The sequence below is a fragment of the Sciurus vulgaris genome (genome assembly GCF_902686455.1).
Source record: "Sciurus vulgaris genome assembly, chromosome: 17".
Lineage (NCBI taxonomy): Eukaryota > Metazoa > Chordata > Mammalia > Rodentia > Sciuridae > Sciurus > Sciurus vulgaris.
In genome coordinates, this window is record NC_136478.1 from 17,982,749 (window position 1) to 18,006,362 (window position 23,614).

At 51.7% G+C, this 23,614-nt stretch overlaps 1 protein-coding gene across 3 annotated transcripts; it reads left to right on the forward strand.

Moving 5' to 3' along the window:
* Positions 1-200: 200 nt before the first annotated feature.
* On the forward strand, positions 201-23,548 carry SLC12A4 (solute carrier family 12 member 4). Of its 3 annotated transcripts, none has more exons than XM_079116846.1 (24): positions 201-360; positions 6,001-6,095; positions 7,520-7,651; positions 12,268-12,414; positions 12,514-12,568; positions 13,574-13,704; positions 15,011-15,252; positions 15,398-15,612; positions 16,139-16,303; positions 16,388-16,486; positions 16,742-16,799; positions 17,143-17,317; positions 17,664-17,782; positions 19,609-19,707; positions 19,966-20,085; positions 20,429-20,533; positions 20,804-20,972; positions 21,263-21,458; positions 21,572-21,741; positions 21,831-21,962; positions 22,079-22,186; positions 22,384-22,568; positions 22,694-22,827; positions 22,974-23,548. In XM_079116846.1, exons 1-24 carry the CDS (start codon positions 246-248, stop codon positions 23,063-23,065), a joined length of 3,258 nt encoding a protein of 1,085 aa, XP_078972972.1. In that variant the 5' UTR covers positions 201-245; the 3' UTR covers positions 23,066-23,548. The 3 variants fall into 3 exon arrangements, with proteins under 3 accessions (XP_078972972.1, XP_078972970.1, XP_078972971.1); XM_079116844.1 differs by lacking the exon at positions 201-360 and adding an exon at positions 590-1,959; XM_079116845.1 differs by lacking the exons at positions 201-360; positions 6,001-6,095 and adding an exon at positions 6,128-6,350.
* Positions 23,549-23,614: the final 66 nt, after the last annotated feature.

Consider the following 23,614-nt stretch of genomic DNA (forward strand, 5'->3'; position numbering starts at 1 on the left):
AGGAATCGGGCCCTTTCTCAAAGGAGTACTCCCTGCCCAGGAACCCCTCGCCACCCAGGTTCCCCTCTGGGAGGAGTCGGCCCGAGCCCCTCCTGCTCCCCGCCCCGGAGGGGCGGCCCGGGGGGCGGGCGGAGGAAGTGAGCGCAGCGGGGAGGAATGTGAGCGGGCGGGGCACGCCGGCCTGGAGCGGCGGGGACAGCCGGCCTGCGGCGGGGTCGGCGGGCGCGGCAGGCCGGGTGCGCGCGATGCCTCACTTCACCGTGGTGCCCGTGGACGGGCCGCGGCGCGGCGACTATGACAACCTCGAGGGTCTGAGTTGGGTGGACTACGGGGAGCGCGCCGAGAGGGAGGACGCGGACGGTGAGGGCGTACCCGGCGGGAGCCTTGGCTGGGTAGCGGGGCGGCCACGCGGGGCCGGCTCCCGCCGGTGCAGCGGGACTTGGCGCGCAGACGTCGATGCAGGCTTAACTTTTCTTTCTCTGCGCCGCCGCCACTCCCCGCTCGGCGCGTGCAGACACGATTTTCCTCTGCCCGGGGCGAGCGGGCCGGGTCGCCCTCCCTACTCCAGCTCCTCCCATGCGAGCCGCGGGTGGGGGCTGCAGACGTGGCCGCCCGCGGAGGCCAGCGAGCAGGCCGCCCGGCCCCGGATACCGCCGAGCCCGGGTCTGTGTCTTTTACTCTGGAAGCACAGCCAAAGCCCCAATTGCAGCCCCTTCACCTCTGTAAACCACCCCCATCCTTTAGTCGCCTTTGCCCCCGTGACTCCCTCCTTCCCTTAACCTCCCCTTCCTGTGTCTCCCAACTCTCTGGCCCTCCAGGAGAGAAGGTGTGCCTTCTGAGGGGGCCTATGGGTATCTGTCTGTAAGTCATCCCTGTTGCCCTGACCTAGTCTGTAGGTACAGTGGGCATCTGGGGAGCACTCACACGGGGCCAGGCTTGTCTAGGCACTTAACGTGAATCGACTCGTTTAATCCTCCCTGCCTTCTCTTGGGACAGATGCTGTTACTCGTACTGAGGAAGGAGTGAAGGAAAGTGTGGAGAGGTTATGTAATTTGCAGGGGGGTGGGGATTTAAACCCCCAGGGGAGATTCTATCACCTTTACTCTGAACCTGGGTGTTAGGGCTGGTCCTGGAGGTGAGCCCCTCCTTCTTTCTTCCAGGTTCCTACCTCTTCTCTTGCCCTTTCTCCATCTCCTGTCCCAGAAGACTCATCACTCCTGGGCTGTCCTTGCCAGGGCCCACTCTTGGATTCCTGCTGGGAACTTATGTCTGTGTACTGGCATATGCATGTGGCACTGTGCAAGTTTACAGCTGTGGGTATCAAGTTGCAGGCAGGGTCAGGTCAGGGCATTCTAATGGCCACTGTATCCTGCAGGATTGTTGGTGCTGAGGATGGTGATATGACTGATGACAAATGCCTGTGATGTCTGGGACTGATCATAATGGAGACATTTAGGAAATTTGTTTCATTGAGATGTGTCAAATGATATGATCGTGACCTCTGATCTGTCTGTGATGGTGATATGACTGAGGTGGTCCATGCCTGATGTGAATGGCTGTGTGTTTGTATTACCTGACTGCCATGTGTGGAGGAGGCACAGGACAGAGGGATGGGCTGTTGGACATTGTGGAGGTTTTTCAGGCTTGACAGCTGTGTCAGTACCCTTTGCCATTCCCTTGTCTGTCCCTAGTCTTGTTCAGAGGATCAGATCAGGAGGCAGCATCTCTGCTCCCCTGGGCCTGGAAAGACCTCTGTCCCTGGAGACTGGGCTAGGCTGCATCCCTGGTTCAGTGGGCAGCAGTGCTGGCTTAGCCTCTGCCTGCCTTAGCCTCATCCAGCCAGATCCCTCCAAGCAAGACCAGCTCCTCCCACTGCCTCCTTTCCTTTTCCTCCTCCTCTTGTTCCTTTTCAGCCAGACCTTGGCTGTGTCTGCAGCATGGGGGACACCCTGAACCCCGGTGAGTGATTTTGATCCTTCTTGGTGGGGATTGCCAAAGTTCAGAGGGCTGAAAACCAGTAAAACTGAGGTCTATCTCCTGGGACCCCTAGCTGAAGACCCACCCCTCTGCTCTGAGGGGTCAGCCAGCCAATGGGCAGGGGCTGGGAAAGTCCTGAAAGGGCACTTCAGGCAGATACCTTTGTGCACAGGGATCAGAAGGGCTACTTGGATCCTTACCTACCACTAGTGTCTATACAGTTATTGGTGGGAACACACTTGTGCCCCTCACAGTCAGGCCCCAGCTCCCGGCCATACTGGGGGGTCTCAGGTGGTGTGTGAGCAGCTTGGGCCTGGCAGGCATGCCCAGACGTGCCCTGGAATTTTTGGAATAGCTGAGGCCAGAATGGGCAGCTTGAATCTGAGGGCAGTACAGACATCCAACTCCTGCTTAGACCCTCTCACATTCCCACAATTCATGGGAGCTGTCCCTAAACAGGCTTTGGGAAACTCCAACAAGTACTCGCTGAGTGTCTGGCAGCAGACAGTCCCTTTTCTGATGCCTCTGGGTAGTTGGAAAAGTAGGTGTTACTATCTGTACGTAGAATAGGACAAGGCACAGTGGACAAGTCAGCACAGAGGATCATTCTCACTGGGTCATACATGGGAGGGGCCAGGAATCCAAAACAGGCTTCTGGCCATCTGAGCACCCAGAGGACAGGATATTCAAACCCTGGCCAAATTGCATATTCCAGAACTCTTCTCTACCTTCAAGAATCATGCTATACCTTGGGGTGTACCCTGGATGGACTGGGGCCTAGAGTAGGAACAGGGAACCTGCAGCCAAGCCCTCACCTGGCTCTAGCAGACCCTGGATCCAGGTCTGACCCTCTTCCCTGAATGACCTTGCCTTTGGACCTCTCTGAGCCTTACCCTCCTTGTCATTAAGAGGGAGTAAATCACATCTACTGGAATGTTGCTGTAAGAATAGAGGCAACTCTTGCAAGGGCTCTGAGCCACTCTGGAACAATGACCGAAGGGACAAGTCATCAGCTGGGTCTTGGAGGACATCTACAGGCATTCTGGGGTCCTGAAATACAGTGCTAAATTCTTTATATTTTCTGGATACTAACATGTTCTGAGACAACAGTGGTGGGGCAGGCTATTGTACATGGATTTAGAATAACATAATTTATTTCTAATCTACTTCCACCAAAGAATCAGAAGAAATATGCAATAAAAATGCATCCCCAGAAAAGGAAAGGGGCAAGAATTATGAGATTAGACAGGTGGTGACTATATCTAAAGAGTAAATTTAGTTTGTAGAACGGGAAGTAAGTTGAGCTGTATAGTTTAGATACCATTTTCTGACAAAATGAAGAATCTGATTTATTCAGGCAAAATCCTTTTTTTTTCTTTAAGTATCGGGACTTTAACCCAGGGGTGCATTACCACTGAGCCACATCTTCAGCCCTTTATAGTTTATATTTTGAGATAGGGTCTCGCTAAGTTGCTGAAGACCTTACTAAGTTGCTGAGGCTGACCAGGTCTCCCAAGTTGCTGGGATTATAGGTGTACACCACTGTGTCCAGCTAAGACCTTTTTTTTTTTTTTTTCTTAGCCTCAAAAAACCTCAGCAACTTAGTGAGGCCCTAAGCAACTTAGTGAGACCCTGTCTCAAATAAATAAAAAAGAACTGGGGATGTGGCTCAGTGGTTAAGTAAGTGCTCCTGGGTTCAATCCCTGGTACCAAAAAAAAAAAAAAAAAGTAATTTTTAAATTTTCAGAGGCTTCTCACTGGACAGCTGTCAATTTAAAGGGCAGTGTTACTGGGTTTTCAGATTCTTCTTGTGACTCCTGATCCTGTGTAAGCATCAAAGTTACTGCAAATGCCATAGAGTGTGAGGATGTCTGAGGGGCTACATGACCCCACTGGGCTTTAATATGCCTTGGTGGGATGATTTTCTGGCTGCCTTTGTCTACTGTGTCATTGGCATTGATCTGTATGCAATCATTGAACATTGGACTGATCTGTTTGACCCACTTAACTAGTTCAGGTTGCTGGATGAGGGAAATATACTGCTTTTGCATGCTAGGGAAATGCAGAACTGACTTTGCCTCAGAAATTATCATGGGCACACTTTACCTATCAGTGTCCTTGAATGATAAAGAATCCATAATGCAGCCCTTGCTAAGTGGTTGTGGGCTTGAGGAAGGCAAGTTAAACCACACACTGATATCACGAGGATGTTTCTGATGGAGGAGGATGCATTAGTTCACACTCTCAGCTGTAAATGAGAAATGAATTGTGACCTATTTAAACAGAAAACATTGGCAGTCTTCACCAGTGCATGGCCCAATCACATCACTAGTCTAGGTTGGTAATAGCACTTCTGTTACTGCCTCCATCTGGGGACACCCATGCCAACCCAATTACACTCAAAACTGCACACTACTGCAGGGCATGGTGGTGCACGCCAGTATCCCAGCTACTCAGGAGGCTGAGGCAGGAGGATCACAAGTTTGAAGGCAATCTGGGCAACTTAGCAAGACCCTGTCCCAATAATGAAAAATTAAAAAGGCTGGGGATGTAACTCAGTGGTAGAGTGCCCCTGGGATTAATCCCCAGTACCAAAACAAAAACAAAACTGCATGCTCCTGCCAGCAAACACCATGGTGGTTTCTCTGAACCCAAATGTCTGCAGCCCATTTATTGTGAGAACTGAGTCAGTGTTGCAGCTGCCCAGGCTTCCTTGGGGTGGAGGGACACTTGGCATCTAGAAAAGAAGTACTTAGTGTCTTCTGCCTGCTTGTTGGAAAGCTGGGAATGTCACCCATGAAGGGTCACAGGGACAAATATAGAACAGGGAAGAGTATGAATGATGGGAGGTCAGAAAAAGCAGGCAAGATTTAGGAATTGAGATAGCCTTACCAAAAAATTAATTAATTAATTAATTTAAAATTAGCATTTTGGGTGCTAATCTGCCAGGTTTCTTTGGAGCTGAAGCTCAGTCTCACCAGCCTGAGGGTTGGGTGGAAGCTGGAGTGGGCCTCATCTGTTTTAATGCAAGGGTAGGAATCTGCAGACCGAGGGGCTAATGCTCTGGGACCTGCTGCCAACCATCCATGCTTCTATCTTCCTTCTTTCCTCTTTTTCCTTTTTGCAGTACTGAGAATTGAACCCAGGGGTGCACTGCCACTAAACTACATCCCCATTCATACGTTCATTCATTCATTCATTCATTCATTAGTACTAGGGATTGAACCTAGGGGTGCTCTACCACTGAGCTATATATATCCCCAGCCCCCCACCCCCTTTTTTCGAGACATTAAGTTGCCAAGGCTGGCCTTGAACTCCCAATCCTCCCGCCACAGCCTCCGAGTAACTGGGTATGTCACTACACACCCAAGTACACTCCCATTTTTCGACCCTGTTCAATCCAACACCCACCCGCCAGACTGACTGTCATAGATGACCCTAGACAAGTGGCTCCCACTTCTTCCTGCACAGCCTAGTGCTTGCGCCGCCTCCCAGCATGCCCTGGGCTGCCCTCCCGGGCGCCCCCTCACGCGCGGGGCATGGTGGGGTAGCTAGCAGGCTACTTGCTGGCCATGGCAGCAGGAGACGCTCTGTGCGACTTCATCTATGTGGAGAGCAGTGCCCGGGTGATGCCTGACGACACCGAGCCCTTGGCATGGGGCACTCTGGGTGCTCCAGATAGGCCTGGAAAGGGGTTGGGGGTTATGTGAGGGTGGGCGGAGACCAGGACCCGCCCCCTCAACAGGCCCCACCCCTCGCCTTGCACTGGGGCTTTCACACCTGTACCCTCTGCTACAGGGAATGATGGGCTCGGTTTTGATTACTGACTGCTCCAGGGTTACTCTGGCTCTTAAAGGAGGCCGTTAGGTGTGATGGAGAAGTTGATGCTCAGCCTCTTAACACTGTAGCCTCCGAAGTGTTTTACAGAAAGGATGTTTTGGGGACTGGCCTTGTAGGGAGGGGTACAGACTGCATGCTCAGGAGGCAGCCCCTAACTGGGTTTCTTTCCCTCTCTCTCCACAGGACAGGGCAACCACAGAGAGAGCAGCCCTTTTCTTTGCCCCTTGGAGGCTTCCAGAGGAAGTGACTACTATGACAGGAACCTGGCACTGTTTGAGGTAGTTGAGGAGCCATTCTGGGCCACAAGTGTGGAAGGCTGGTAGACAGACAGGGGCCTCTCAGCGAAGTGGGCAGACTGGATGGTGACTCTTCCTTTGCTCTCCCCTTGTCCATCTTGCTCCCTGTAGTCAGATCGTGGTTCCTGTGACCCTTCAAACTGAAACTGCTTTCCCAGAGGCCATTTGCAACCCTGCCCCCATTGCCATCTCCTGGGCTGTTCACCTTAACCTTCCTTCCAGCCCCGCCTCAGCAAGGTGGCCACCCCTTCAGAATTTCCTCTTTTCCCTACTCTTCTAGTGCTCTTCCCATGGGCTCTCCCATGAACTCTGCATCCTTTCCTGGTTGACTCTTCCAACTCTGTCCCCCACTAGTTCACTGAGGCCTGGTCCTTCTCCCTGAATCTTCCCTTGCCCTCCACATCTGCAACCTCAGTTGACACCTCCCTGAAAGTTTCCCAAGTTTGTGTCTGAACTTGTATTTTATCCTTTCTATACTCAAGCTGAAAGGTAAGATCTGGATTTAAGACTTGGTTTAGGCTCCTAAACTGACCCACACATTCAGATGCCCCATGGCTGAACAGTGTAGGCTTCTCAATTTCCGCATGTCCAAAGGGCCTTTATCTTTACTTCTCACCCCCAACCAACCTCCCTATGCACAGGGTCAGAAAAGAGCCACCAGACAGTGAAAGGCTAAATGTGGGTAAGAGGCAGGTGGAGAGAGAGCACTGAGAATGCTGCAAGGGGAGGGAAAACTTAGACCCTGGTGGTAGTTGGGGGTCCTGAGCCCGTGGTACCTCCTGACCTGAGAGAGCAGCAGTGTTCAACAGTGAAGCCTTTGACTTGGCTTCACTTTGAGAATGGTGGCCCAACATCCCACTTTGGGGATTGAGGTATATCAGTCACAGGAGCCAGATCCTGGGGTAAGACCATCCAGGAAGGTCAGATAACAGACTTCAGTTGTTCCAGATCTCCTTCTTTTGGCTTCCTTGGTTCCCTGAGGTTACTAAAGTGGCTTTTTTGTGGACAGTTCAGAATAGATGTGAATCCCAGAGGCTCAGCCATAGCCGGGAGGTGGCCAAACAGAGCAGAAAGGATGAAGTGTGCAATTTGCCTGCCTGCCAACTGTGGCTGCCCTTTCTCTCCCCTGAGGCGGGTGGTTTTCACAAATGGGCTGGCAGTGATTGCAGCCAAGGTGGGGCAGAGAGAAGCAGCCACTGGGCTGGGCCTTTCAGTGCCGCGTGCTGGGGTGTGGTGCCCACACCTGCTCAATTGGCTAGCTTGGGTTTCCCCCAGCAGGAGCTGGGATCAGGCCCAGTCCTGCCTCAGGGCTTGGCATCGAGCCAGAGTCCAGGCTGCTGGCTACATATAGGTATCCCGGTGCTGGCCTGGCCCATTGCCATCTTGTCCCGTGGCTCTGTTTACAGGAGGAACTGGACATTCGCCCAAAGGTGTCATCTCTTCTGGGCAAGCTTGTCAGCTACACCAACCTCACCCAGGGCGCCAAGGAGCATGAGGAGGCTGAGAGCGGGGAAGGCCCCCGTCGGAGAGCAGCCAAGGTGAGCCAGTCAGGGTCAGCAGAGGGGCGACACCTGAGATGACAGACAGAACACCACAAAATTTACTGTTTTCCCATGTGTTTTGCACACACCAGGGGAAGTGGATGCCAGGTGAGGTGAGCATGAGAGTGGGCACTGAGTGCCTTGGGCTCATAGGAGCTTTAAGAGGTGAGCTAAGGAGGAGCTCCTGAAGGGAGTAGAGGGCCAGGGGCCCCCTCAGAAATGAAAGTGGGTGAAGCTGGGTACAGGAGTACACTACTGTAATCCCAATGACTGGGGAAGCTGATGAAGGAGGATCAAAAGTTCAAGGCTAGTCTCAGCAACTTAGAGAGGCTATAAACAACTTAGTGAGAGGCCCTGCCTAAAAACAAAAAATAAAAAAAGGACTGGGCTGGTGTTGTGGCTCAGTGGTAAGAGTGCTCACCTAGCATGCATGAGGCCCGGGGTTTGATCCTCAGCACCACATAAAAATAAAATAAAGGTATCGTGTCCACCTACAACTTAAAAAAAAAAAAAAAAAAAAAAAAAGGACTGGGGATGTGGCTTAGTGGACTCAGTGGTTAAGCACTTCTGGATTCAATCCCCAGAAACAAAAAAAATAATAATAATAATAATTAAAAAAGAAGGAAATGAGCTGTGTGCAGTGGCATACACCTGTAATCCCAGTGGCTTAGAAGGCTGAGGCAGGAGAATCATGAGTTCAAAGCCAGCCTCAGCAAAATTAAGGCACTAAGCAACTCAGTGAGATCCTAAATCTCAGTGAGATCTCTAAATACAATACAAAATGGGGTTGAGAATGTGGCTCAGTGACCTAGTGCCCCTGAGTTCAATCTCTGGTACCAAAAAAAAAAAAAGGAGGAAGAAACGACAGTGGGTGGACTGGAGGTGTAGGTGTAGCAAGAGTTCTTGCTTAGAGTGGATGAGGCCAAGAATTTCATCAGCACTGCAAAAAAGAAAGAAATGACAGTGGGAACAACAGCTCTCTGCATGCAGCCTCTAAGAGTGACCCCATCTTCTCAACTGTTATACTCACAACACAGTCATGAGATGGAAACCTGTAATCTATAGTCCCAGTTAAATGGGAGACTAAGGCAAGAAGTAGCAATTCCCTGTCTGGAAAAGAAAGGAAGGAAGGGAGAGAGAGAGGGAGAGAACAAAGGGAGGGAGGAGTTGGGATGTGGCTCAGTGATAGAGCACTTACCTAGCATGCATGAGGCACTGGGTTCAATCCCCAGCACTAGGAAAGAAAAACAAAAAACCTGTGAGACAAGTCATGATCATCATTCATTCTTTTTTTAGCTCCTCTGAGCCTTCCCATTGCTCATCCAGTCCTTTGGGCCAGCCTCCTGACTCCCTAAGCCTGGTTTCCCTCCCACTTTTATCTTCATTTCTCAGATGAGGAAACTGAGTGACAAGGCCTTAAGTAACTTGCCTAAGATTAGTGCATAATGCTGGGAGAAGTGTTTGTGGATTTACTGTGAAGTATATGATTGTGAAATACCAGATCACTGGTATCACTTCAAGAGTAGATAGCCAGGAGCCTAGTTGTCCCTGGGGGCTATACAACCTAAAACAAGTGACATACTCTCTGCCCCTAACCATGTTGACCCAGGGCTTAACTGGTAGAGGCTTCCAGTAGCCCCTGAACTGCTTGAGCACTGGGTTGTGCAGGCATGAATTGTGATGGAGCTTGGTGCTTCCTTGTAAGGTGCATCTGGTCCTTCAGCCCTCTTCTCTCTTTAGGATGATTTTTGTATCTTTGCTTAGCTCCTCTGTGTGTTTGGAAGGAGCTGGGTTCTAGTCCTGGTTATACTGTTCTCTTCAGAGGTCAGCTGAAAGAAAAGGAACTGCAGGTTGGGATAAGCCAGGTCACCAGGCTCAGACTTGCTCCTGAGATTTGGGCCTTGCTGGGGTGGATCCAGGAGAGAGGGGATCACCAAGCTGAAACAACCTTTTCAGCAGACAAACAAGCACACCCTTCCGAGAATGTAGCTGATATCTTGATTGCACAGAACTGACCCCCACCTCTTCATCTGGTTGTGATTTTGCTGGCATATCTAGACTAAAGGTAGCAGAGAACTCCATAGCCTTGCAGGAGGGGTTTTAACTTCTAATTGTTGCCCATAGTGGGTGGCAGGATCCTTGGGTAAGACCCTCATCCCTGTTCACTGAGGCTGACTCAGGGAGCTGGGTGACTGATAGTAAAAGGCCCCCAGGAAAGGCTAGCGCACATCTCAGCGGAAGTGTGAGAGGGAAGCCTGAATTGATGAAAGTCTGTGCTCCCTTGGGCTAATGGGGAGCCTCTCAGTGTACTAGAGTTCAGCCTCAGCTTAGTTGCCCATCTTACCTGACCTTTGGGTGAAGACGTGAAAAGGAAACTCAGGATCCCAGCCCTAGTAGCTTTTCCATGGAGGAAGGAGTCTAATCAAGTATACAGGGAGTCAGTAGGAAGCTAGGGAGCCATGAGTCTCACCCAGAGCAGCTCTGAGCAAGGGTCTCAGAAAAGAAGACTTGAAGCAGGAAGGGTGGGCCTCCAACCAGACCATGCCAAGACCCAAAGGCAGTCTTTCTCTGGCAGCCACTCTGGCTCTGGCCCAGTGACCTTCAGAGGCTGCCAGAGGTTATTTGGGGATGCAGAAAGCATTTCCGGCCCTGCCCTTTCCCACACTGCCCTTTTCTCAGAGTGACTCAGCCTAGGATGGGGGCAGGACAGGGAGTTCTTGCTGCCACTATCCAAAAATGGGTGGTATCCTTTGAGAAGGACTTGGACAGAGCCCCAATGAGGTGTCTTTCACCTATACTACACTGTGCAGGATGGTGTGAAGGAAGCTTTTGTTTTATCCTGGACCCTCCTGAGTTCCTTTAGCCTGCACACAGATCCTATCCCAAGACAGGACCCTTCAGGAGGTTTCCTCTGACATGTAGCTCTCTCCTCACCTCAGTTCTGGGTAGAGGAGGCTTTGCTGGGGCTCAGGTGGATGCTTTCAGGGACCCACTGCCTTTGGCTGCCCCAGCTCTGCCTCTGCTTACAGCATCTGTGCAGCCTCTGCCCTGGCCTCCTGACTGGCCCATACCCTGGTCTTAAAGAGTTGAGAAATCCTGCTGGTTCTGTCTGTTAGACCTTCCTCACCTGCCCATAGCCTGATCTCTACTCCCTCTCCAGGATTTTCCCAATATGATGTCCAGTGGCTTCCAAGCTGTCCCAGAGTTTAGGAGTACCTTTGGGGGACCTGCAGGGCCTGCTGGTGATAGAACAGTAAACAAATCAAGTCTACCCCAGTATGATAATGAGACATACTAAAACAGTCAGTAATGTGACCTGTAGTGACCATTATCATAGATGCTGAGGGACTGCAGAAGGATCACCAACTCCACCCAGCCTGGGGGAACTTTCTGGAAGATGTGACAGTTAAACTTCCTGATGGTTTCAGTGAAGAGTTTTCTAGACTGTGAGGCAAGGCCAACCCTCCCCAGCAGAACCTAGCACATGTGCAGGTTCAGAGGCTCAGGAAAAGCCATGTGGCATGGGGCTGGGAATGACAGAGGAGGTGATGGGGTACATCTGGCAGCTCAAGCCAAGGAATCTACACCACACACTGTATTATAGAATGACACAGAGGGTTTTTAACAGGGATGATGATGTTGTGCTTGGTTGTCAGAGACCCACTCTGGCTGCAGAGTGGGCCAGATTATGGAAAGGTGGGCAAGTGTGGAGGGGTACCACCCCAGTGCCCCACTTGTATTGCATGAGGGGACTAAGACTGAGACAAGGAAGACCATCTCTGGACAACAGGGATGTAGAAGGGCAGGACTCCATGTTCATCTGGTTAAAGTGCGGGGATTCGAGTGAGGTAGCAACAGGGAAAACTTCTTAGACTTTGGCTTAAGTGATTTGGGGCCTGTTCAGAGAGGTGAGGACCTGAGACAGACCCCTCTTTACAGTCATTTAGCCGAAGAAAGGAAGGGGAAGAAGCAGTACCTTGAGGAGAATTTAGGTTCAAAAGCTCACATGTGGTGTTTTATAAAGAATCAGGTTTTAAACCTTCTCAGTCTGGACTGTCTTCCTATGTAAAAGTTAATAGAGATGGACATGGTGTAGCACACCTGTAAATTTGGGAGGCTGAAGCAGGAGGATCACAAGTTCAGGGCCAGCCTCAGAAACTTGGAGAGGTCCTAAGCAACTTAGTGAGACTCTTATCTCAAATAAAAAATAAAAAGGGGCTGTAGCTTAGTGGTAGAGCACCTGCCTAGCACATATGAGGCACTGGGTTCAATCCTCAGAACCATGTAAAATTAGTAAATAAAATAAAGGTATTGTATCCATCTACAACTTAAAAAAAAAAAAAAAAATTTAAAAGCGGGGTAGAGGAGGGGCTGGGGGTGTAGCTCAGCTTAAATGCTGCTGGTTTCAATCCCCAGTACCCAAAACAGAAAAGCTAATAGAGACATTTTAACTATTCCCCCACCTCTGGGGCTGGGGGTGGGCTGGCGTTATACACTGGGGCACTTGGGTACCCCACAGTAGGTAAGGGATGACTGAGTGACTAGACGCTACCTTCCATGGTGCATCTGGGCCCCTCTGATGCTGTGTGCCACCTCCTCTCCTGCCCACATAGGCACCCAGCATGGGCACCCTCATGGGGGTGTACCTGCCCTGCCTGCAGAATATCTTTGGGGTCATCCTCTTCCTACGGCTGACCTGGATGGTGGGTACAGCTGGGGTACTACAGGCCCTCCTCATTGTCCTCATCTGCTGCTGCTGTGTGAGTAGCCTAGTGGGTTAGGGATGGACTGGGCAGGGGCCATGGTCACCCCACAGATCCCACCCATCTGAGCTGCTCATCAGGCCCTGCTTCCCACAGACACTGCTGACAGCTATCTCCATGAGTGCCATCGCCACCAATGGTGTGGTTCCAGGTGGGTAAGGGAATGGGGCCCAGAATCTGCCTTGATCTGACTGGAACCCTCATTCTCCTCTACCCTTAAACAGTTCTCTGGTGTGGTTGCAGTCCCTTACTTCCACTTAGGAGCTTAACAGAGTTTGAGACTGCCGTCGTGTTTTGTTAGTATAAAAGTAAGACACCCTTCCCAAAAATTAACAATATTTGTTCACCATAAGATGGTTTGAAAGGGCAGAAAAACAGAAAGTGTCCATACCCCACCATGCTGAGTCCATTGCTGTTAGCCTTTCAGCATATGATCTTAGGGTCTTATAAAGTATCAATATCTTTCTTTCTCCCTCCCATATATACACACATACATACACACACACATACACATATATAATGTCTTTCTACTTTATATATAGATATGTACGCACACATATATATGTTGGAAAATGGGTTTTGATTTTTTTAACAAGGCTTAATTCACTGTAGTAGGCTATAACCCAATTTATGTGATTAGTCTCCTACCTGGGGATTCTACTTTTTCACTGTTGTACTGTTTTTGTCAACAGCCTTGAACACCAGTCTCTGTTCATATCCCTGACAGTTCCCTTAGCAAAATCTTAGAAGTGGGATTACAGTATGAAAGAAATTGACCCTTTTTCAATTTTCTTGATTCCTATTCCCAGACCTTCATCAGAGAGGTTTTATCAATAGCAGATGCAGTCAGCAACATGGCATCACCCTTGTCTCTCCACCTTCATCACCCTGGGGCCTGGTGTAGATTCTGTCAGTCTTGCCAAGGGTGTTAGACTGTAAGAAGCAGATGCAGGGCCAGAGGATTAACCATGGACACTCAAATGGTAGCAGTCATGTGCAGGGCCACAGGGGCAAAAAACCTGAAAAGACACTAATCCTACCCTGATCTGTGAATGGCAAAAGCAGTCCTGTCCTTCTGGGTGGTTGTGAGGGTTTATCATGAGGAAGACCCCCTTGAAAAGCACTAACCTTGATTTGTGCACACTCTCTGTTGTAGCTGGAGGCTCTTATTTCATGATCTCCCGCTCACTGGGTCCAGAATTTGGAGGCGCTGTGGGCCTGTGCTTCTACCTGGGAACAACATTTGCAGCAGCCATGTATATCCTGGGGGCCATTGAGATCTTGCTGGTGAGTCAGGCTAAACCCTGATCAACAACAGTCATGTCCAAATACTTTCCTTGGAATCCACACAGAAGGCCCAGGCTCTGTGCTCCCCTCACCTCTGGCCAGGGTCTGGGATCATACCATGGAGGCATCAAGAGAGAAGACTCTTTGGTCAGGCCTGTTTCCCTTTTATTTTCATGTGAGTCTGGATCAGGCAAGAAATTGGCCTGGCTGTCTTCACTTTGGCCTGAATGTGTCACCTATCTGGGCACTGTTTCAGCCTGGCAGGCTGCCAACCAACTGTTGCATCTAGCTGAATGACAGATCTTGGGTGGTGACACAGATGAACCAACTATTCCCTGGGCTTAGGTGGCTCTGGCCAGTACAATCTCTCCTAGAGCTCTATGCCCGGGCCCTTTAGATTCAGCTTCTCCTCATTCCCTAAGTCAGAGTGAGCAGCCACAGGAAGCTTGCTGGAGACTGTAGAAAGCAATCAGGGTGCTGTACCAGGCTTAGCTTCCCACTCTCCTCTGAACTGCTGGGCCAATAGAAGCAGAATTATAGGGTCTGTGAACAGCAGAATGACAGGTGCTCTCCCTGGGGATGCAAAGGATAGACGAGATTTAGAGAGACTTCCCTGACTGCTCCTACCTTCCAGTCCTCTGCTCATAGTGTGAACCTTGTGCCTAGCTCATCTGGGTTTTGTTTTCCATTTCTCATATTTATTCTACATTTATAATTTGCAATTCTTCTGTAAGGAAATGTGTCCCTTCCCCCCAGTTTGTTTGTTTATTCAACCATGTAATTATATGGACTTTTGGATGTTTATTTTGTTCTCTGGGTTATTGGTTAAAATTCAATACTACCATTATTTATTTTGTTGTTCAAACTGTTCCACTTTGGCTCTTCCACTATTCAGGTTGGCGCCTATGTCTTGGATTCTTTCTTTTTTAAAAAATGACTTTATTGAGATATAATCCACAAAACATACAATGCATTACCCAGAGAAAGTGTATAGTGCATTGCTTTTCAGTATATTCACAGGGATGCAACCATCACCACAATTTTAGAACATTTTATCACCCCCCAAAAAAACCCATCAGTCATCATTCTCCATTCTCCCCAGCCCCCAGCCCTCGGCAACCACTAATTTGTTTTCTGTCTCTGGATTTTCCTTTTCTGGACATTTTGTATAATCGAAATCATATGATAGAGTGGGCCTTTGTGACTGACTTCTTTTAGATATACTTTTAAAAAGAAAACCAAAATGACAGGTTTCACTCTCCAAATAGGAAGACTGAACCCTCTGTAATCCATCTTCTTGTTTCAGACCTACATTGCTCCACCAGCTGCCATTTTTTACCCATCAGGCTCTCATGACACGTCAAGCGCCACCTTGAATAATATGCGAGTATATGGGACCATTTTTCTGACTTTCATGACACTGGTGGTATTTGTTGGTGTCAAGTATGTGAACAAATTTGCCTCACTCTTCCTGGCTTGTGTGATCATCTCCATCTTCTCTATCTATGCTGGGGGCATCAAGTCCATATTTGACCCTCCTGTGTTTCCGTAAGTAACTCAGATTTTTGTCCAGACATTACCTTGTCATTCCTTCCAAGTAGACAGCCTTCAATGCCCTGGATCCCCAAGACTGCAGGGTGGGAATGGACCGGGTCCTCCAGCTCAGCAGGTGGCGATACTTCCATTCCTGCAGAGTATGCATGCTGGGTAACAGGACCCTGTCCCGGGACCAGTTTGATGTCTGCGCCAAGACGGTTGTGTTGGAAAATGAGACAGTAGCCACCCGGCTGTGGAGTTTCTTCTGCCACAGCCCCAACCTTACCACTGACTCCTGTGATCCATACTTCCTGCTCAACAATGTGACGGAGATCCCTGGCATTCCCGGGGCAGCTGCTGGTGTGCTCCAGGGTGGGTCCTCCCTCCCATGTTCTTGTCCCTGAGCCCACAGGCTGAGCAGGGGAGCAGAGCACAGAGCTGTCCTTGTGTGGCCTGCTCAGGATTGGTGGGGGAGGTCTGGCTGCCTTCCCAGCTCAGCAGTGTCCTCTCAGCCTGGCTCCTGGCAGCTGGGTTTCTGGTGAATGGAGATTGGCCAGCATCCCAGGCCTGCAGAAGCCCCTGGAAAGTCCTGGCAGCCCCTCTTCCTCTGGCCACCAGCCCCTGATGCCACCTGGGGATGTTCCCACAGGGGCCATAAAGGGCCTCTGTCAGGAATGCAGGCGGTGGTGGGGCTCTGGTTGATGATGGTTTCAGCCACCTTTGTTTATCAGACTTCTAGCTTGGATAGCTTCCTCCCTGCAACCAGAGCAGCCCTATGGTAGACAATGTAGCCATGGGGCTGAAGCTGTACCCAAAGTCCCCAGCCTCTGGCTGGTCTGCCCCAAACTAATCTGGAGAGGTCCGTGGGGCTGTGGTGGTGATGCTGCTGCCTCCACAGAAAACCTGTGGAGTGCCTACCTGGAGAAGGGCGAGTTCGTGGAGAAGCATGGTCTGCCCTCCACAGACACCCTTGGCCTGAAGGAGAGCCTGCCCCTGTATGTGGTGGCTGATATCGCCACATCCTTCACTGTGCTGGTTGGCATCTTCTTCCCCTCTGTAACAGGTGAGCCCCTTTTGCCCACCCACCCCTCCCTTCCACCAATCCAATCCTGGGGAGCCCCTGAGGGAGTCTCATCTGTTTTTGGAGGCATCATGGCTGGCTCAAACCGCTCCGGGGACCTCCGGGATGCCCAGAAATCCATCCCAGTGGGGACCATTCTGGCCATCGTTACAACCTCGCTTGTGTGTATCCTTTCCCATGCCTGAAACAGGTGGGGATGGGGTCAGGAGGCACTTGCCAGCTGGCATGCATAGACACTACACACAAATCCCACATCCCTCACCTCCTCACACACATGCACACACTGGGGGGATGCATGCGCATACCACAGTACCCTCAGCTGTCTGCAGGCAGTGGCTGGGGCCAGCGCTGCTAGGGTCCTGTGTGGGAATGAGCCTGGTCACAGTGTCGTGGAGGCCTAGCTTCCTTGACTCTGTGCAGACTTCAGCAGTGTGGTTCTCTTCGGCGCCTGCATTGAGGGTGTAGTGCTTCGAGACAAGTGAGTGAACTGCGCCTCTCCCTGTAGCGATGGCTCAGCTTTTGCCTGCCCTCATGCCAGCCCCTGTACATGGTCCCAGATATTTCCTCAGGCTGTGGGTTGCCAGGGGTGGTCTATGCCCCAAGTGAGTCAAGCCCCTCCAGGACTTAGTTTTGAGAGGATGGAAACATAAGGGTCAGGGCTGGAGGGTCAAGGACACAGGATAGGGGCTGGCAGTTGGCCTTCTCCACTGAAGGCCAGAGCTCTGTCCTGCTTAGCTCCTGATATCCCTCACCCTGGGCAGCCCCACCAGGGGTTTGGGGGACTCCTTACCTAGAACATGGTCTGAGCCTGGCCCTTACAGGTATGGCGACGGTGTCAACAGAAACCTGGTGGTGGGCACATTGGCCTGGCCTTCACCCTGGGTCATTGTTGTTGGCTCTTTCTTCTCAACTTGTGGCGCTGGCCTCCAGAGCCTCACTGGGGCACCTCGTCTATTACAGGCTATTGCCAAGGACAACATCATCCCCTTCCTCCGGGTGAGTCCTTCTCTGTCTCCCTCATGTGCTTCTGGACTTAGCACTGGCTAGGGAAAGAGTTAGGGAATTTGGATGCAGCATAGTGTGCCCAGGGGCCCCACAGCCAGGTGGCCATCCCTAAGGAGCTGCTGAGAGCTGCCCTGGCCCCGCTTGCTGTTGGCAGAGCTGCTGAGACCCAGAATCCTCATGAAAGCAGAGAGGCCTGGAGTGGTAGAGTCAGGGGAAACTTGTGACCTCCCATAGGGATGGGCATGGGGATGGCCTGAGCCCCAGAGAAAGGGCTGTGGCTTGGGGCCCTAAGTGTAGGAGAGGGTGGCAGGAGCAACTCCCTTACTGGTGCCTGCAGGTGTTCGGCCATGGGAAAGCAAATGGTGAACCGACGTGGGCACTGCTCCTGACTGCACTCATTGCTGAGCTGGGCATCCTCATCGCCTCCCTCGACATGGTGGCCCCCATTCTATCCATGTGAGCTGGGGGCAGGGCAGAGGAATGGTCTTGGTAAAAGCTTTCTGAAGCCCAGTAACTTTCAGCAGGGGACCCCAGCACCTCCCTATGATCCTGTCTAGTTGAGAATACAGCTGTGTGCCAGGTGTGTGGGAAGATGTTGCTTGGCAGGTCTCAACCTACCCCTGCATTCAGGAGATAGCGTGGCACCTGCACAGAAGCTGTAAAGAGACCAACAGGCTCCATGCCCCACTGTGGGGACTCCCCAGAACAGGAATCCAGCAGACCCCCCAACCATGGACAGAGAAGCACCTGGTTCTTTGAGGCTTGATGAAGCCATCACTCCCCCATTCATCATTTTCAAAGTTGTTTGCTTTGAGTTTTTTTGCTGTACTGGGGATTAATCCCCAGTGTGCTCTACCACTGAACCACATCTCCAGCACCTTTTATTTATTTATATTTTAGTTTGAGACATTATCTCATTAAATAGCTCAGGCTGACCTCAAACTTATGACCCTCCTTGCCTCAGCTTCCTGAGTAGCTGGGATTACAGGTGTATACCCCTGCACCCAGCTCAAAGTTGTTTGCTTTTAATATCTCGAAGTACCTGGACAAATGCTTTTTGTTACAATTTTAGCCCTAACCCAAATGAATCTACATTTGTGCCAGTGCTATGCAGGTGGTGATCTGCACATGGAGATTTCCAGGAATTCCTGAGGCAGAACTTGCTCAGTTACTCTGCCCATGTTGGGTCATCACACATTCTGCTCCATAGCTGATGAGCTTTGTTCCTTTGAAGGGCCTGTCCTTCATTGCTCAATCTGTAGACTTGACAGGGCTTCCTTCCCTGCAAATAGCCTCCACCCTGGCTGCAGCCAGGCCTGCTGTACCTGGGCTCTCCTATGCCCCCAGCTCGACCCACCCCTCACACCTCAAACTGCTGTTGGCACAGACATCTTGAGTGGTGACCCCTTTTGCCCAAAGCAGAGGACACTGCCCAGCCTTTATTATGTTGTACTTGCTAGCAGCTCTTGATGGGACTTATCCCTCATGGAATCCCCTGCCCCTAGCACCCCACGCAGGAGTCTTTTTGCTTTCTGCCTGCCATTACTCTCCATCAGCTGAGGGTAGAAGTTGGTGCCCCCTCCCCTTAGCCCTCTCTGCTTGTCTGCCTTCCTGGGAGGGCTCATATTACCAGCCTTGCCCAGGTCCAAGATTCCCACCCCCACTGCAGCTTCTCTCAGGTGTCTAATCCAGTGCATTTACTTGGTCCTTGTCATCTCTTGATCTGTTTGTCTTCCCCACATGTGTGATAGCTTCTTATCCAACTGGTCATCCAGGCCAGAGACCTGAGTATCAGCCAGCCAATCTTCAACACTGAATTTCCTCAGCATTCCTGACACCACACTATCCCAGCTCTCTACTTGATATTGTAGGGCCCTCACCCCCTTCCAGCCACTCTGCCAGGGAACACTTGTCCATTCTCTCCTGACGTGGGCAAGGCTAGCTTCAGGGATATGGGCTCCCTTGCCCTCCTAATTGTTTTAACAGGTACAGCTTCTCAAAGAAAGAAAATGCCTCTTTTTGTTACTTAGGAAATCTATGACATGGACATGGGCAAGGCCAGCTGTGTGTCTCCTGACAACCTGGCTCCAAGGACACCTTCTCCATAGTAGTCCTATCTGCATGAGGCTGCAGGAGTGGGTCCTTTGGGGATGGGAGGACCTGACTGTCCATAAAGTGAAAGAAAAGATGTGACCCAGTTTCTGATCCAAGCCCAGACAGACATGAGGTGCCTGGAGATACCAAGGAAGCTGCTGTGTACCAACCACCTCCCTGTGCTGCAGGTTCTTTCTGATGTGTTACCTGTTTGTGAACCTGGCCTGTGCTGTGCAGACACTCCTGAGAACCCCCAACTGGCGGCCCCGGTTCAAATACTATCATTGGTAAATGCCAGCTAGACCTTTGAACCTAGTCCCTGACATAGGAGGTATCAGGGAGTCCAAGAATGCCATTTTGGATGAGTTTTGAGTTTGCTCTTGATGAAACACTATGGGAAAGGAGGTGGAAGGGTAGGGGTCTTGACCTAGTTTTTGTACCCAGATTGTGACTTGGGACTTCACAGGGCTACCAGGGCATGGGATGGGCTAAGACCTAGGACCCTATCAATCTTGCCCTGATTCTCTCTCCTCACACTGGCTTAGGGCACTGTCCTTCCTGGGCATGAGCCTCTGCCTGGCCCTTATGTTTGTCTCCTCCTGGTACTATGCTCTGGTTGCCATGCTCATCGCGGGTATGATCTACAAGTACATCGAGTACCAAGGGTGAGTGAAGGGCCTGTCAAAAATCTATATGACTGAGGGTGCCTGGCTGAGCAAGTGGGATGGTCTGAATGTGAGTTGTTGAGGGAGCTGGGCCACATTTGATATCTACCATGAGTGATAGGACTGGAAGCCTTTGACTTGGGGCCTAACCCCTCTCCATCCCACATTCATATAGACAGAAATCCCTGGTGAGGGACTGGGGTGTAGCTGGGTGATATAGCTCAGTGGTAGAGTACTTGCTTAGCAAGCATGATGTCCTGGGTTCAATTCCCAGCACCAGCACTACTGAAAAATACAATTATGTGGGTGGGACCCGGAGCTCACCAGCTTGTGGCATCTGCAGGGCTGAGAAGGAATGGGGTGATGGGATCCGAGGCCTATCCCTGAGTGCTGCCCGCTATGCGCTGTTGAGGTTGGAAGAGGGGCCTCCTCATACCAAGAACTGGCGGTGAGTTCATGCCCAGCCTGGCAAGGGCCATTTCAAGGTTCCTAGGGAGTACTGTGAGGAAAGGGGCATCAAGAAGTGCTGGCTCCCCACCTCTAGTCCTGCTTCCCCCTCCTTGAGTTGCTGAGGATGTCCTCCTGCTTATTGAACCCTTGGATCCATACTACTCAAATTAGTGAGAGCCCATGTTCTAAGAAGGGAAGATGAAGAGAAGGGGTGCCCTGAAAAGGCCTGGCCCTGGTCTTAAACTGCCTCCCCATCTGGCCACTGCAGACCTCAGCTCCTGGTGCTGCTAAAGCTGGATGAGGACCTTCATGTGAAGTACCCACGGCTCCTCACCTTTGCCTCTCAGCTTAAGGCCGGCAAGGGCCTGACGATTGTTGGCTCCGTCATCCAGGGCAGCTTCTTGGAGAGCTATGGCGAGGCCCAGGCTGCTGAGCAGGTGCCTGCAGAGGGTGGGGAAGAACAGCCAGACCAATGGTATCTGGGCTGCATGTAAAGGAGGGGACCAAGCCTGGCTAGCTTGGCCAGTCAGGTGGACAAACACTGCTGCCCCTTCAAGGTGGAACAAGGGAATACAGTTGTCCCATCTTGAAAATATTGCCTCTGGTTGGGTAGCTTGCTCCAGGACCTCCCCCACCTCCCCTAGTTATGTGCCCTAGGACCCTGGAAGTTTGCCCAACAGAGGGAAGCTGGTGGCCTTACCTCCTAACACTACTGTGTTCCCCACAGACAATCAAGAACATGATGGAGATTGAGAAAGTGAAAGGCTTCTGTCAGGTAGTGGTGGCCAGCAAGGTGCGTGAGGGGCTGGCTCACCTCATCCAGTCGTGTGGCCTGGGTGGCATGAGGCATAACACTGTGGTGCTGGGCTGGCCCTATGGTTGGCGACAGAGTGAGGACCCACGTGCCTGGAAGACCTTTATTGGTATGTGAAGGGCCAGCACCTGGGCTGGCCCAGGTGGGCCAGGGGCCAGGGTCATGAGGTAGCAGAGGCTTGAGGGCCACAAGCTGGTGGTCACCAGTGCTCCTTTTCCCCAGACACTGTACGCTGCACCACAGCTGCCCACTTGGCCCTGCTTGTACCCAAGAACATTGCCTTCTACCCCAGCAACCATGAGCGCTACTTGGAGGGCCACATCGATGTGTGGTGGATCGTGCATGATGGTGGCATGCTCATGCTTTTGCCCTTCCTGCTGCGCCAGCATAAGGTGGGCCAGGTGAATGGGCACAGGTGGGAATGGCTGTGCCCTTGGAGGACTGCATGAGGCTGAACCACCCTCCTGCTCCATTGCCGTAGGTTTGGAGAAAGTGCCGGATGCGCATCTTCACAGTCGCCCAGATGGATGACAACAGCATTCAGATGAAGAAGGATCTGGCCATCTTCCTATACCACCTCCGCCTTGAGGCAGAGGTAGAGGTGGTGGAGATGGTGAGCTGCCTACCCCATCCTGGCCTTGAAGATACCGAGTGCCATGTAATGTCATCCTGGCCTTGAAGATACCGAGTGCCATGTAACGTCATCTTCACAACCTCCTCTCTCCCCAGCATAATAGCGACATCTCTGCATATACCTACGAGCGCACGCTGATGATGGAGCAGCGGTCCCAGATGCTGCGACAGATGAGGCTGACCAAGACTGAGCGGGAGCGTGAAGTCAGTGGCTGCCTTGGTTCAGGCTGGGGGTGGGTGGTAGGGTCAGGCCTTTGGAGACACCATCAGATGAGGGCATCAGACTGACTCACCCTAGCCCCACCTAAGCCAGTGCCCATTTCCTGGAGGCAGGGTAGTCACGTCAGGCCAGTTGGGACCTCTGTTTCCCAGGGTGCCCAGGCCATCTCCTCTGTCCTCAGGCCCAACTAGTCAAGGACCGGCATTCAGCCCTGCGACTAGAGAGCCTATACTCAGATGAGGAAGATGAGTCTGCTGCAGGGGCCGACAAGATCCAGATGACATGGACCCGGGACAAGTACATGATTGAGCCCTGGGACCCCAGCCATGCCCCTGACAACTTCCGGGAGCTGGTGCACATTAAGCCGTGAGTGCAGCAAATATGGACCAAGATTTGCTGGACCCTGGGTAGAGGCATTGTAGGGCAGATAAGCTGTGTTGGGTGGGCAGGGACAGAGGCCCCCTTTGCTAGATTCTGGTTCCTTGTGGCAGGGACCAATCCAATGTGCGGCGTATGCACACTGCTGTGAAGCTCAATGAAGTCATCGTCACACGCTCCCATGATGCCCGCCTAGTCCTACTGAACATGCCTGGCCCACCCAAGAACAGTGAAGGTGATGAGAACTGTATCCCTTTGTGGAGAGGCAGGCCATGGGGAGGTGGACAAAGTGTGAGATCAGGCCAGAAATTTTTCTCCTTGGGTGCCCCTGGGTGAGGGTGGCCCTGGTTGCCCCTTGGTCCTGCTGCTGCCTCCTTGACCTGATGCCTACAGACATGGAGTTCCTTGAAGTGCTGACTGAGGGCCTTGAACGGGTGCTGTTGGTGCGTGGTGGTGGTCGTGAAGTCATTACCATCTATTCCTGAGCCCAGTGTGGCCTTATGGCCTAGAGTGGGTGTGTCCAAAGCAATATCCCCACCTGAGCACGTACTTGCCAGTTCTGCTTTGCCCAGCCTTGCCTTGGGCCGACTTTGCTAGGTCTCCTGGGAAACCTGGTCGGGGCCTGGCTATGGAGATGGATCTGAGGTCCTGTGGGACCCTGGGAGGTTTGGGGACTTTCCTCTCCAGTACCCCAGTAGGGCTGCCCTGACTAAAGAAGACTGTGGGGACCTGATGTGGGTTTTAAAGACCCAGCCCAGCACAGGAGCACTATTTATTGTATATTTATTGTTTGGACATCACCATTAGGGAGGAGGGGAAGGGCAGCAAGGGCAGTGGTTGAGCTCATCCTGCTTGCAGGAAGACCTGGCTCGGGCTACTGTGGGCAGGGACCCCCATCAAGCCGAGTGGAATGGAGCTGGCCAAGCTGAGGCCTAACTTTCTTCAATAAAACATTGTGTACTTCTGGGCCTCCCGCTGCCCCACTCTGTTTCCCCTGGTGCCAAGGGAAGAAGGCGGAAATGAACCCAGGCCCA